The sequence below is a fragment of the Mesoplodon bidens genome (assembly GCF_964165515.1).
Source record: "Mesoplodon bidens genome assembly, chromosome: 16".
In the NCBI taxonomy this organism is placed as follows: Eukaryota; Metazoa; Chordata; class Mammalia; order Artiodactyla; family Ziphiidae; genus Mesoplodon; species Mesoplodon bidens.
This window is the reverse complement of record NC_138173.1, coordinates 69,834,795-69,847,907: the sequence shown is the minus strand read 5'-3', so window position 1 is coordinate 69,847,907 and position 13,113 is coordinate 69,834,795. Positions and strand designations below refer to the sequence as shown.

At 39.8% G+C, this 13,113-nt stretch overlaps 1 protein-coding gene across 14 annotated transcripts in view; it reads right to left on the bottom strand.

Annotated features, from left to right (window-relative positions):
- The window catches only part of PHF20L1 (PHD finger protein 20 like 1), a gene marked incomplete at its 3' end in the record, with an annotated part of 80,330 nt that overhangs the window by 6,986 nt on the left and 60,231 nt on the right, over positions 1–13,113 (bottom strand). For 7 of the 14 annotated variants that reach the window (XM_081258916.1, XM_081258927.1, XM_081258929.1 and 4 more), the window contains 6 exons: positions 11,526–11,690; positions 7,603–7,784; positions 6,508–6,607; positions 4,929–5,124; positions 1,445–1,805; positions 12–177 (listed from right to left, as the gene is read on the bottom strand). In XM_081258916.1, coding sequence (XP_081115042.1) covers positions 12–177; positions 1,445–1,805; positions 4,929–5,124; positions 6,508–6,607; positions 7,603–7,784; positions 11,526–11,690 — 1,170 coding nt within the window. The remainder of the gene's footprint in view (positions 1–11; positions 178–1,444; positions 1,806–4,928; positions 5,125–6,507; positions 6,608–7,602; positions 7,785–11,525; positions 11,691–13,113) is intronic. The other 7 variants (XM_081258926.1, XM_081258928.1, XM_081258930.1 and 4 more) reach the window with 2 other exon arrangements.

Genomic DNA, 13,113 nt, shown 5'->3' with positions numbered 1-13,113 from the left:
TCTTAAATTACCATCAACTTCTTTTTCTATCAGGTCCATCCTGCTGGTGACTTCATTCTGCACATTCTCTATGTGTGTAAGGAGATTGAGTTGCCACTGAAGATGTGAGTCTCCCGGGTCTTCAGTGCCCTTTTTATCATTATAAACAAATACTGTATTCCTTTCAGCTGAATTCTTCTCCAAAGAGCCAACAGAAAAAACAAAGAATTGGATGAAATGTAATGTCATAAAGGGAAAGATGCATTAAAAATCTCATTACCCACAATGATCGGTAAAATCCAACCTGACTCCCAGAATATTTTTAAAGGAAGTACTAGCACATAACTAAATTACATCTGATGGTCCTGAAAAGCAGACATGCCTGCTATGTCTCCTCACAATGCCTAGCAGAGTGCTACACAGGGTAGAAGGCCTTCAATAAAACCTGCTGAAGAAATGAAGGAGCTAATTATATTCTGTAACTAGAAAGCCCAGCTAATTTAGACTGACCCTTTCCTCAGTTTATCTAAGCTGTGTCACAAGTGGAGTGAAGGCAAAAAGCAGTGATGGAAAAAAATTAAGATAGTTGGCAAAGGCTAGTATAAAGCCTAATTAACTGCAGACTGGATTTTATTATTGCAGCTAAATCAATGAGGTGAGGGAAAGAGAAAAACCCCTTAAAAACTTAAAAAGTGCAGACTGCTTAACACACACACAAAATCTGACCTCAGTTTCACCAGCAATAACTCATTTCGTAAGAGGGATGTTAATTTGACAAAATAATTTACCACAAAATTTCGGGTAACATAAGCTTTTCAAATTCAGTTAAGTATTTATTTGTAGAACTTACTTGATAAAAGAGGCCAGAAAAATAAAGAATTTTAAAGCAGTATTGCTAATTGAAAAATCAATAAAAAATGAAGGCACGACATCTCTAAGTTGTGAACAAGAAATAAGTTTACAAATATTCAATGTACACAGAGCTATAAGAATTCAACTTAGTGTATAATATGATTGATATGTATATACAAATATGCTATAATTTTTAAAAAGATGATTTTTTAGATAAAAAGTGCCACTTTTTATCTAAAACACATACAAAAGGAACACAAATTATATTAATATATACACACCCACATGCACTTTCATGTCTTCACACGCAGACATTCTCATTTGGAAAAAAATTTGGCTCATGGTTTTTAGAGGCATCTAAGTGTACTTATAAACTTGAAACTTTTGTTAAGGCAAAAGTTTAATGAATTACTACATTTCTGAATTAGGGGATAATTAAATGTTCAAATGGCCGGTGTTTTCCTGTAGCGAAAGCAAAAAATGTCTTTACCCGAACAAGGTACTTGTGAACTTGGAAATGTAAGTAAAATCTGGGATCTCAGTATGTTTTATTTCACAAAATTTTCCTTTGTTCTATCGTATTTCCAAGCAAAGACAAATGAACTAGTTATACCTTTCCGGGCTTTCCATCTTCTTTTACTGGGTACTGTAAACGGTTTTTATCTCTCATGTGAAATTCCTGTTCTTCTTCAAAACTACTAACATCATCATCATCTGAGCTCCCAGGGTCTGCGAGAGTTTTGCAGTCTTGACCAAAACTTTGTGGCTTTTGGTAGCTGTGTTCACTTGTTATATAAGTTCCCTCCACTTTTAGGGGCAAACGAGGTGGTTCTTTATGGTTCTGTACATGATACTTCTTTTCTTCCACATTAACTGTGTCTTGCACCATTAGTTTTTTTTCCACCCCAGCAATTACTTGATCTTTCCTCTTCCCAGAACAAGCCCAGAGACGAAGGTCAGGATGATGTTTATTCCTTAAAATAAAGTTGGAGAAACAGCAGCTCAGAAAAAAATAAGTCCAGTAACAAGTATAATGCCACAATAAATTTCAGAAGGTACAATTACATAGTTAACCCTCAGTTATCCATGCCTTTTGTATGTTCAGTGTACTGACTTAGGTGGACCGATCCCCACCTCTCTATTGAAGACCTAGACCACTGCCAAGCGAACAAGGTTAGCAGGAGGTCAGGCACTCAAGACAAAAGTAAAGGTACTTTCTAGGTTAACCTGCCCCAGAATTTCATCCAAAATGTAAATTTTCATCATTTTATAGAAATAAAACTCAGGTAGAAAAGCAATAATGAATGTACTTTTGTGATAGTTCACATCATCATCTGATATATTCACTTCTTTTACTCATTTTTCACTGTATTTTTTGAAATTGTACAACATGAAAAACTTTTACATGAGCATATTTTAACATCGTTAGTCAATCAAAAAGTGATACTTCCTCATGACAAAAAATTCAGATTATAAATGTGTACAAAGTAAAAACCTCCCTGCCATGGCAATCATAATCTTCCACACTTTTTCTGTACATATAAAATTATTTTTTAAGTGGGTAAGCACACACTTTTTCTTTTTACACAAATGGGGCTCTCATACAATTTGCCTTCTTCATATATAACACGTAAGGGCATCTTGCCTTGTGAGTGGTACACAGAGATTTTCCCTTACTTTCACTCTAGTAGCTGAACAGTATTAATGTGCTGCAGTCTAGTCTCACCAACCAATTCCCCGCCAATACACGTGTGTGTGTTTGCATGTGTGTACCTCTGCATACAAGTGGGAATTTATCAGTCAGATAAATTTCTAGATATGAAGTTCCTAGATAATGTATGCACATTTTAATTCTGATAGGTACTGCCAAAGTGGCCTCCAAAGAGGCTGTGCTAATTACATGCTCACTAACCGTCCATGATAATATCCCTTTACCCCCATCCTCACTAAGCATGTGAGCATAATATCGCATAGTTAATTCTGTAGTAATTAAAATTCTGTAGTAAGCAAAAGAGGAATCCATTCATCATATTCTGTAGTAAGTAAAAGGAGGATATTCTGGAGTCATAAACCTTTGAGAAGGCTCAATAATGTTTGTGAACTGATAATTTCCAAATTAGATAAATACCAGGAAACAAATTAGTTTTCTTTCTAATAATAAGCCTTGTTTCTGAAATTATAAATTTTATCTTTTGAACCCCTAATAGTTTAATAGCCAGAAAATACAAAAATTCTTCAACAGTAGAAGGCATAGTAGAAGGAAAGCTAGACTTGTAATTCAATAGTCCAATGTGTTGAATCCTGCTGTGCCTTAAGAGGAGGAGTTTGGACAAGTTACAGAACCTCTATCTTTGACTACCCATCTATCAAGCAAAGTAAGAACTTTATTGTAAGGATTAAATGAAATAGCACATGAAACCACCAATTTCAGGTTTTGTAGTAGACTTCCAATAAATAGTAGCTAGTGATAATAACTATTATTATGAGAAATATTAACATAAAGAGAGCCTATAGGCATAAGGCAAAATTTGTCCAGTTGAAATCCTTAGTGAAATTATGAATGTACAGAAATTCATATTGATGTCAAGGACAACCAGGTTTTAAAAAAAAAGCTTAGCTTAATCATTTAGTTTCTCCTTTGAGTTTTAGCATTTGCATGGCCTTTTTACAAAGAAATCCATATTCAGGTTTATGACATAAAACTGAAGCAAATTCCATTCAACAATTACTGAGTACTTATCCCTCCACTAACCTCTAGGAATAAAATGATGAATAAGACACAAGCCCTACCTTCAAGGAACCCATGGCTTAGTAAGGGGAGGCAGACATAAACAAGGTGCACCAAAGTGCCTGAAACGCATGGAGTCTGCCAAGGATGCGATCAGCTCTAGTTGGGAAGGTAATCGTGAAAAAGCATTTGCTAGAAGGACTAATGGTAGAAGGTTATTCTGGCTCTGAGTAAAGGCCTGGAGCTATGAAAAAGCATGCTTCATTCAGCGATTATGGTTTGGTATAGCTGGAACATTTGGGGGAAAAATTAGGAGAGGGAACACATGACAACAAAATGACAGAGATAATACGCATCGTGGAAGGATTCAGAGTGCATGCTGAACAAGCCTGCACTCTTCTCACTGGGCACTGGGAAGACACGATGGTATATTAAGCTCCAAAGAGACAAACTCCTCTTTATCTTTCACTAGATCACATTGGCAACAGTATGAAGGATGAACTGAAAGAACACAAGACTGGAGCCACCGGGAACTTACAAGGTACGGCAACTGTTCACGTGAGAAGAACAGCCCGCTCAGACAGTCTTGGTGAGGAGAGAGACGGGGACGGTAAGGAACCACAGGGACAGAGTACTCAGTGGGCCTCGCCACTGTGGGAGGGGCGGGACGGAGATGGAAGGAAGGGAAGGGGCACGTTCCCGGCCCAGGCAAGTGAGTCAAAATAAAGAAAATCTTGTGAAGAACCAGTGAATCACCCTCTTCTATATAAAATAGGTATACTTTTAAAGAGAAATCCTAGGGCGGTATTAGGAAGAACTAAAAACAAGGACTTCAAGAACATTCTGATACGTATGGAGGCTCAGTGTTTTTTCTGTTTTTGTTTTGTTTTGTTTTTAAGGAGAAATTGCCCGGGATGACTAAAACATGTTTGGTGCACAGGAGACGAATGGATTACATGACCTGTTGGCTCCCTTCAAAGCCAATCTTAAGGTAATTTAAAAATATACCTTTGCATCTATTTCATCGGGACAGCATTCCTGAAGGAGGACACACACCAAAGGGTTCACCACAGCAACTGTACTTTTGTGCACGAGGTGAGCCCACAAAACAGTGTGACGGGACTAACATTTGCTGAAATACTAGACGCCGTTCTTATTCACCCACGCTTCTCTATTCCAGGACAATAGGCATGAAGGAGCTATTCATCCAAAAAGCTACTAACCTTTCCTTTTTTCTAAAGTTAAAATTTGTTCAAATATCTATTCTGTCTTCCAAGCTGCTAACCTGAACCTGCAAAAAGCCAACCGATTTAGTTTAAGTTAAAATTCACACTAAAGTGTGCCCCTCCCTTCGGCGCCCTTCACTTACTTTAGGATTCCGATCTTCAGCTGTAACCCGTGCAGGACTTCCGTAACACCATAGACATCAGCAAGCAGGTGGTGTGTGGAAACTATCTTTTTGGCATTGAGATGAGAGTAGTTTTCTTTTAAAAATGATAATCCGCACATTCTCCCATTATTCAACCAATCCTTATCATAACGATATTTTGCGCTCCATCTCTGACCTGTAGAAAAAGTTGGCATTAAAGTGACAAAGGATTCCACTTATTCAGATTTCCCTTCAACTGCTACCCGATTAACATCACTCAGTAAACAAGGCGAGCTCTAGGACTAAGAACAAATTCAAAAGACAAGTCGGACAGTGCTTCGAGGAGTTGGCACTGTGAGAGCTCCTCCCACCTTCAGATGTCCTGCCTGGTAAGCAGGACAAACTCCATGAAGGATGTGGTCAGTGGCAGGTCACACCTGCAGAGGAACCTTGAGTGTGTTGCTTTCCATTTTTTATGTCTCTGTCATCTGTTTTCTAAAAAGGCCAAAAGGGCTCGATAGAAATTAGACAGGGGCACCTGTTTCTCTCACTAACATTTGTTTTGAACTGGGCGAAACAAAGAGTTCTAGTTAACTAAGGACCCCTCCCTCACATCTAAGAGCTCACAGAATCCAATATAATCCTATATCTTCACCACCGATAGTAATTATTTCCTATTACAATTAGTTGCTTCTATGTCTGTGTCCCCTACTATACTGTGAGAGAGGAAGGCGTGGTTAGAATCAATCACCTTACCTCTCACCACAGATTTTGGCAAATAGCAAGCATCCGATAAATGCTGCTGAATGAATGAATGAACAAATGCCTACCTTCATGTAGGTTTGGATAACTCTCCTGCTTCTTAATGTTATTATTATTATTATTATTATTTCTGATAGACAGAACAAGGCAGCAGCCTTTCATTTGAGATGTCTAGATGGGTTCTGCCTCGGAGATGGAAGTGCACACGATATGCAGACACTGCTGCTCGGAGAGCCTCTGCGTGGAGGAAGGCACCTAGTGGACAGGGAGCCCAAAGGCACAGGTCTTCCTCTCGGTGCGGCCAGTCTAGCACCATCCCTGTGCACGAGGCATGCGACATTCTGTGCCCTAGCTGCCTCATCGGTAAACTAAAGGGGTTGGGCGTGATAACGGGACATCCCTTCTGCTCTAACGTTAGGTTCATTTGCAGCACTATCAGACGCTCATTCAAAACCAGGTCAGGAGGAGCATGAGTTCAGACTCTGAGTCCGTTCAAATAGCCGTATGTTAATCTATTTAGAAATCAATACACAGGAGTAGATGAAGGAGCTAGTTCTTTTCAGGTGAAAGCCACAACCCTCTCCTCCCAGTAAGGTAGTTAATTATGCTGAGGAATTTATGCTAATGCTTTTGCCTAAATAATTAATATGGAAAATGAAACTATAACAAACAGTGAAAACCAGTTTTAAATTTTAACATGGAAGCGGAGTCTAGCTGACACAGAAGTCATGGTGTCTCAGACAGCTGACGTACAATGGAACCTGTATGTAACAAGACATCCAGACACCTTGCGATGAGCACAGGGACCGAAGCTTACCTGGAGGGTCCCGGCAGATGTAGCAGAGGTACTGCTCCGGGATGCTCTCCTCCAGCAGCCCCATGCACACGCTGTGCTGCCAGCACAGGCACTCTTCACACTGCCGGGAAACAACCGTGCTTTACTCGCTAGAAATCAAGACAGACCCCCTTCTCTTCAACTAGCTGGCTGAGTCTTGCTGCGGCAGCGGCTGCAGCAGCTGCCACCAGTTCAATTCTTAATCCACGTAACAAAAGCAAGTGATGACTTACGAGAAATTTCACTTCTGAAACAGTCAGCTATTTCAAGCACTTCCTCTCGTTGCACCCATTAAAATGTGCTTTGATAAACTGGTTTAATCATAAAAAAGGCATAAGATTATTTCTCCCATCTATTTCACACATCCTTAGAACTCTTAAAAATAGCTTATTGAAGTGCAGAAATTTAAAAAAAAAAAAAAAGGCGACTTTGTAGCAGTGCGTTAGGTAACAACCCCTTAAAGTACTACCTGTGTGGTGAACCTATAAATTTGTAGTTCCCTTATTGAGAAAACCACTGAAAAGGGGGAAAGAGATGATTACTTTTTCTTCATTTCTATAACTAACATCTCCGAATCTTCCAAATGTAACCACAAAATATGGGTTATGCTTTCCTTTTTTCTTAAAGATACTTTTTCTACAGGGAGAGGTTATTTGTAATGGTAATCTTTGCAACAAAGCTTTCCTTTAATCTTCAATATTGTGGAAACTTTTCTACCCTTTGAAGGGTGACTATATAACACAAATTATTAAACAACAGGATCCAGACCAGCAGGAAAAGAATTGCTATGGTCTACCCTTCAGTGTGGACGCTTAGCCACCTTAATGGCTCTTGAAAAGAATTTCAGCTAGAAGACCTCATAATAAACACCCCAGAGAGAGATCCTCATATAAGAAAACAGTCTACTTCATCTGGAGAAGAGATCTGCCAATGATTACAACTGGTACTTTAAACTTGATGCTAAGCTAGAAGCCTCCATCTTCAAAGGGACGGTGAGGAAAAAAAGAACACAGGTGCCCCACGAACGTGCTGAGCACCTGAACTACCTCATTCAGTGCCGAAGGGAAGACAGGTCACCTGAATCATGAAGCCGTTCTCCTCGTCCATTTCACAAATGCATCGCACAATTTCATTAAGCGCATCATCTTCATCTTGAGATTCCTCAAAATTGGTTGAATCAAAGTCCTGATTGTACTCATCCCCACTTAGGAGCAAACTCTCCGTTGAAGAATCATCTAGGAAATCCACATCCGATAAGTCTAGAATATACATAAAAGCATACTCAGCACTTTTTTTCATTTTTACGTCATTTTCTAGAAAGAAAGGCACTATGGGAAGTGATTATAAGCTATTAAGTATCTAGAAAGGGAGGGTAGATGAATGGGAATACAGTATTTGTCTGTAGGCAAAAAAACAAATGATTTTTGAAGCTTAGGCAACTATGATTGTTTTACATCTTAACGTTAACACCATTACAAGTAACTCAGAAAGTATCCCTTAGTCCAGGTGCTTACAGAGGTTAGGGCTAAGGTTGATATTAACAATTAGAATTTGCAGTTCTCAAATGCTTTCACAAACATCCCTTCTGATCCTCACAATGGCTTGTAAAAAGAACAGGGTTCATTATTTGCACCATACAGCTACACAGCACTTCAGAGAGGTAGAAGGAGCTTGCCTGGGGTCCTAACAACAATACTGTGATTCTTAACAGTAACAGTATCATCGACTACAACTGTACTTAATATACACCAGGTACCATCCGAAGCACTTTAAATATGACATGACTTGCTTGGTAATGCAGCCAGCCAGTGGTAAAGCCGACTGCACACCAGAACTGCCCGACTCTACAACCTGTGCTCTCTTAACGATTTCAGCATTTCTGAAACTGGGATTATGAGTTCCCTAACGAATTTTAAAATGTTTTAAGTTTCATTTTGATAAAAATCTTTAAAAAAATAAATAAGTATACCCTAGAAGTTAGGTTATATTGATGGCCACTATATACAACCCTGTTTAAATCCTAGGCTTTAGGTTGTACTTATAACAGCGTTGAGTCAAAGGCTATCATTTAGCTCACGCTACTGAGGAAAAAAAAATCAAGGCAAATATAAGGAAATGTTTAATCATGACAAAGGGAAAGAAATGATGACAGGACACTACAGGTTTGCCGGAGTGTGGGTGGAGAACTGTTGGGGAAACTGAGTCATCACATGGCACGTGACACAAGACCTCACCACTGCTCACAGGCTCCTGGAACGGAGGCTGCTCCTCAGAACAGAAAGCAGAGCTGGCTCCTCCCTACCTCACCACCCTAACCTGCAGTCACGTTCTCAGCCATTCCTTCACCTGCTGCTTTCATCTCCCCTTTCTAGAATGTCAAGAGCCCATGAGAGCAAGCAAGAGTCCACTGCATTGTTCAATGCTCTGTAGTCAGTGCTTAGGATGAAGCCTGATACATATGATAGCCACTCCAGAATGTTTCTGGAAGAGGGAAGGAGGGAGTCGTTATAGAGAGAAAAATTTTTCAGACTTAATCAGACCAGGTGGAAGTTGCCTGAATTCAAACTAAATAATTCATGCAATTTATATTTTAAATATTTCATATGACTTAGTGTTTTCCTTATCAGCTTCTAATCGTGCTTATTTTTTCCCTGACTCAATGTTTTTGAATGTTTTGTTTCTGATTTATAAAAGGTTAATGTTTTCTAGAAAAATAAATGTTTTCTTCTCTTTGGGATCTTAGGACATCTTGGAGAGAGTAAGGTCAGTAGAAATGAGACAATGGTACAGAAATACAAAAGAACATTCAAGGAACCAGAAGTAAATCAATTAGATATTATAAAATCTTTCTAATATTAACAATATGGGTAGTTTTGAGAACCTGAAGAATAAAGTTCATTTATTCATAATCTTGCTAACTTAAATCCAAAATTTGTACTTTCTCTTGGGCTTTCTTGAATACAAGTTCATGTTTCAAAATGGCAGACTAGAACATGGATGAACAGTTTCAAACACTGCTGCAGCACGTATGTGGTATTCAATGAATGGCAATCATAACAGGGTTAGCAATGAATTTAATGTAAAAACTACTATCATTGAAAGGAATTAGTGTATATCTCACATAGGCTTGTATGGCCAAAACAGCCAGGCTTTAGGGTGCTAGAAGGCAAATTTAAAATATTGGCCAGAAAATCCAGTTCAACTAACTCGCATACATCAAAGCAGTGTTTGGCTGAATTCTGGAGGCTAAGTAAATGGGCCACAGGGTTGAAAGTTAAATAAGAAAAGCAAGTACAAGTTCTCACACTGAAATGGCCACCTGGACAACAGCTCCAACTGAGTGGCCACAGAACACTGTTCTCTTGTAACTGCTGCCCCTTGAACTAACATTGCTGTTTCCCCAGACAGTATTCTCAAAGTGTGGTTTCCACATCAGCATCACCTGGGAACTTGTCAGAAATCAGAAATACTATGGGTAAGACCCAGAACTGTGTTTTAAGAAGCTCTCCAGGTGGTTCTGATGCACAGTAACATTTGAGAACCTCTCCAGTTTTCTTCTCAGAGCTCAACGCTTGAACACGTGAAGGGCAGGGGAAAGACAGTGGGACTGAGGGTACACAGTCATGACACACTTCCCAGCCCTCTCTCTCTCTCAAGTGTTCTAGTTCCAGCAACACCGGTCATCCAGATATTATCTCCCACTCTCCATCACTCTGTATAAAAAGGCAATTTTGAGACCTTGATGGCTCACAGTATGGGTGTTATGTGATTTTCAACCCCGGCTACTGGGGCTGTCTTGCCAGGACCCACCCTCCGAGAAATCCCAGATTTGTGCTCCGCTGAAGGACCTGGTATCATATATTTTAGCATCACACCAATGAATCTAATGTACACCTGAGGTTAAGAACCACTGGCCCAAAAGGGAAAAGGGGACTTGTATTTGTTAGATAAGGGGATAGAACTTTTTCCTAATCCCCCCCAATTTTATTTTTTTTTTTAGATTTGAGATTAAAACATCTCAAAAGTGCTATGTGCTTATTTTAGGGGAAAGGGAAGAATATGCTTTTCTCCACAGTGAGCTAGAGGGGAGTTAGGCCTGGAAGAGAATAGGCAGTAACAGTGCCAGAGAAAACACATGACCTGGCATCTGCTACGTAGGGCACTTAAGGAAAAGACAGGGCATTCCCCATAAATATCTCTGGGATTTTACACAGGATGAACCCCCATCCTTCACTCTTCATTCCTTGACTCTGGTTCCTACTGTGCTAGAGCTCTGGTCTCAAGCCATCAATATCTGCAGTTGGGAGAGTTCCTCTTCCCATTGCTTCGAACACTGGCAGGTCCGAGTCCTCAACACCTTCCACTGTCAGGTCTGGACCTACAGGAAAACCTTAAGAGATTCCAACTCCAGGGCTTGTGTCACCACCTAACACGGCCTTCTGTCTACGTGCTTAATACCTGAATGTGTTCAAATCACTGATCTGACCACATTTCCAGACTTTTGGTTACAGACCTATCTGTGATCAGGAATTCAAAGTGCATTTTTAAGACTATGATAAATATTTGGCAGAAAAAGCATTACCTTAGGAGTTAAGATAGACCTTGGTTTGAGTTTTAATTCTAATGCTAACTAGCCCCATAAGTTACTTAACCTATAAGCCTCTGCTTGTTTATGTAGTGTGGGTAACAATATCTACTTTATAAGCTGGTAGTGAAGAATATGAAAATACATGTAAAAACACCTGCAGAAGACCAGTACAGAGTAGACACTAATTGTTTCCTTACTACCTGTCCTACGGGTAAGTATAAATGCCAATTTTACTTTATACAAATTAAAAAGTAGCTCAAATTTCTCATGTTGAGATTTTCATATTAGTTCATGGAATAACTTTTTAAATTGTGTGCCCTGCTCAGATAGGCCTCATTAAAGTATGTTATATTTTCGGTTCCACATTTAAGAATCTTAAGACTTGTGTTAAGCATTACATGGTTACACATACTTTCACCACTAAGGTCAACTGACAAAATTGCCCTTGGGTACTGATATGTTGCATTTTTCTCCGTAAACATGCTGCGTAGAGCCAGAGAACTCCCGGAAGATCGAGTTAGTGGAGAGGAGCACCTTTCCAAACATTCTAGGGGACTGTCTTCATAGTCTGAATAGTCTGCAACATAAGATACATAGAGAAACATTAATAAGGTGTCAAGTAATCAGGAAGAGTCACTATACAAATAACGAGAAAGTCATGTTTTACGCTACATACATAATCAGGCCACCACTTTCTCTTCTCATCCATGAACAGCTAGATCATTATGCATCTGATGAACTAGGTTAGGCAAGAACACCTGGGAAATACACCCCAGGCAGTATATACATAGCAGGGAGCACCATGTTCTAACTGGTACCCATAAACTCTTATTAAGTGGTCCAGAAGTGAAAAAGGATTATAGCTACATTTCCTCTTCATTATAGTCACAGCTATGTCTACAGTAAGATGTGCAAGATGGAAATTAACCTTTTTTTTAAAAAGAGGTTCTCGTGATGTCTAGCATGTCCATTATTATAGTGATAATTCGATCAATAAATTCTTCAGCAGAAAACCTCTGAACTAAATTAAATGGTCCTGAAAGAAACTAGCTCTGTCTTCCTCAACTTAGAATGAGTCATGAAGATGGATAAACAGAGTGGGGTGGGGAAGCAAAGACAGGAGAGGGTATGAGTCTAGGCACGTGGGGAGGCCACAAAGCAGAATACCTGGCACATCTGACAAACTACAAGACCGTGGTTGGAGCACACTGAGTGAGGGAGATGAGCAACGAGGCTAGAGTGACACCAGCCAGATCAGGTTAAAGTTTTTTTGTTTTTAAGTTTTATCCTGAAAGCAACAGAAAGTCTAAGTTTGTAAGGGGAAGCAAGATGTGACACACATCCGGTTCCATTTTTCAGCTGTGGAATGGAGGAAGGAGTCCAGGGAGCGCAAGTAGTGGCGGGGACACAGTTCAGAGGCAGCGGCCTGGGCTGGGAGGCAGCTGAGGTGACATTTGAGAGGCAGATGCAGTGACCTGTGGACTGGAGATGAAAGACTGAGATGCTACCTTCAAGGGCGATTTCCAGGTTTCTGCTTGAATAACTAGGTGTTGAAACTGGCATTCTGAGATGGAGCTGAAGTGTAAATGGGAGGTGGAGAAATCAGAGGAGAAATGCGGATTCAGAGGAGGGCTTTTTAAAGATGGGAGATCCTACACATTGTCCATATAAGTCTAAAAATCCGGGGGTGGGGAGGCAGGCAGTGAGAAATGCCAGGATTTTAAGAAGAGAAAGACAGACAGTCTCTTCATTTTAGTAGAGGCAAAGGAGAAGATTGATATATTCAGGTAAGTATGTAGATGTGGTGGATAAGAGATGAGCAAGTGCTCATCTGGTGGCTTCTATTTCCTCAACTGAGTATGAGGCAAAGGATGTAAACTGATGCAGATTAGGGAACAAATAAGAGGTAGAAAAAGCTGAAGAAAGGTAGAGAGTGGAAAAGCAAGTTTACAAGAGAAGAGTAGTCCAATGCTGGTGTGCACTGAGTATCATCCATCAGA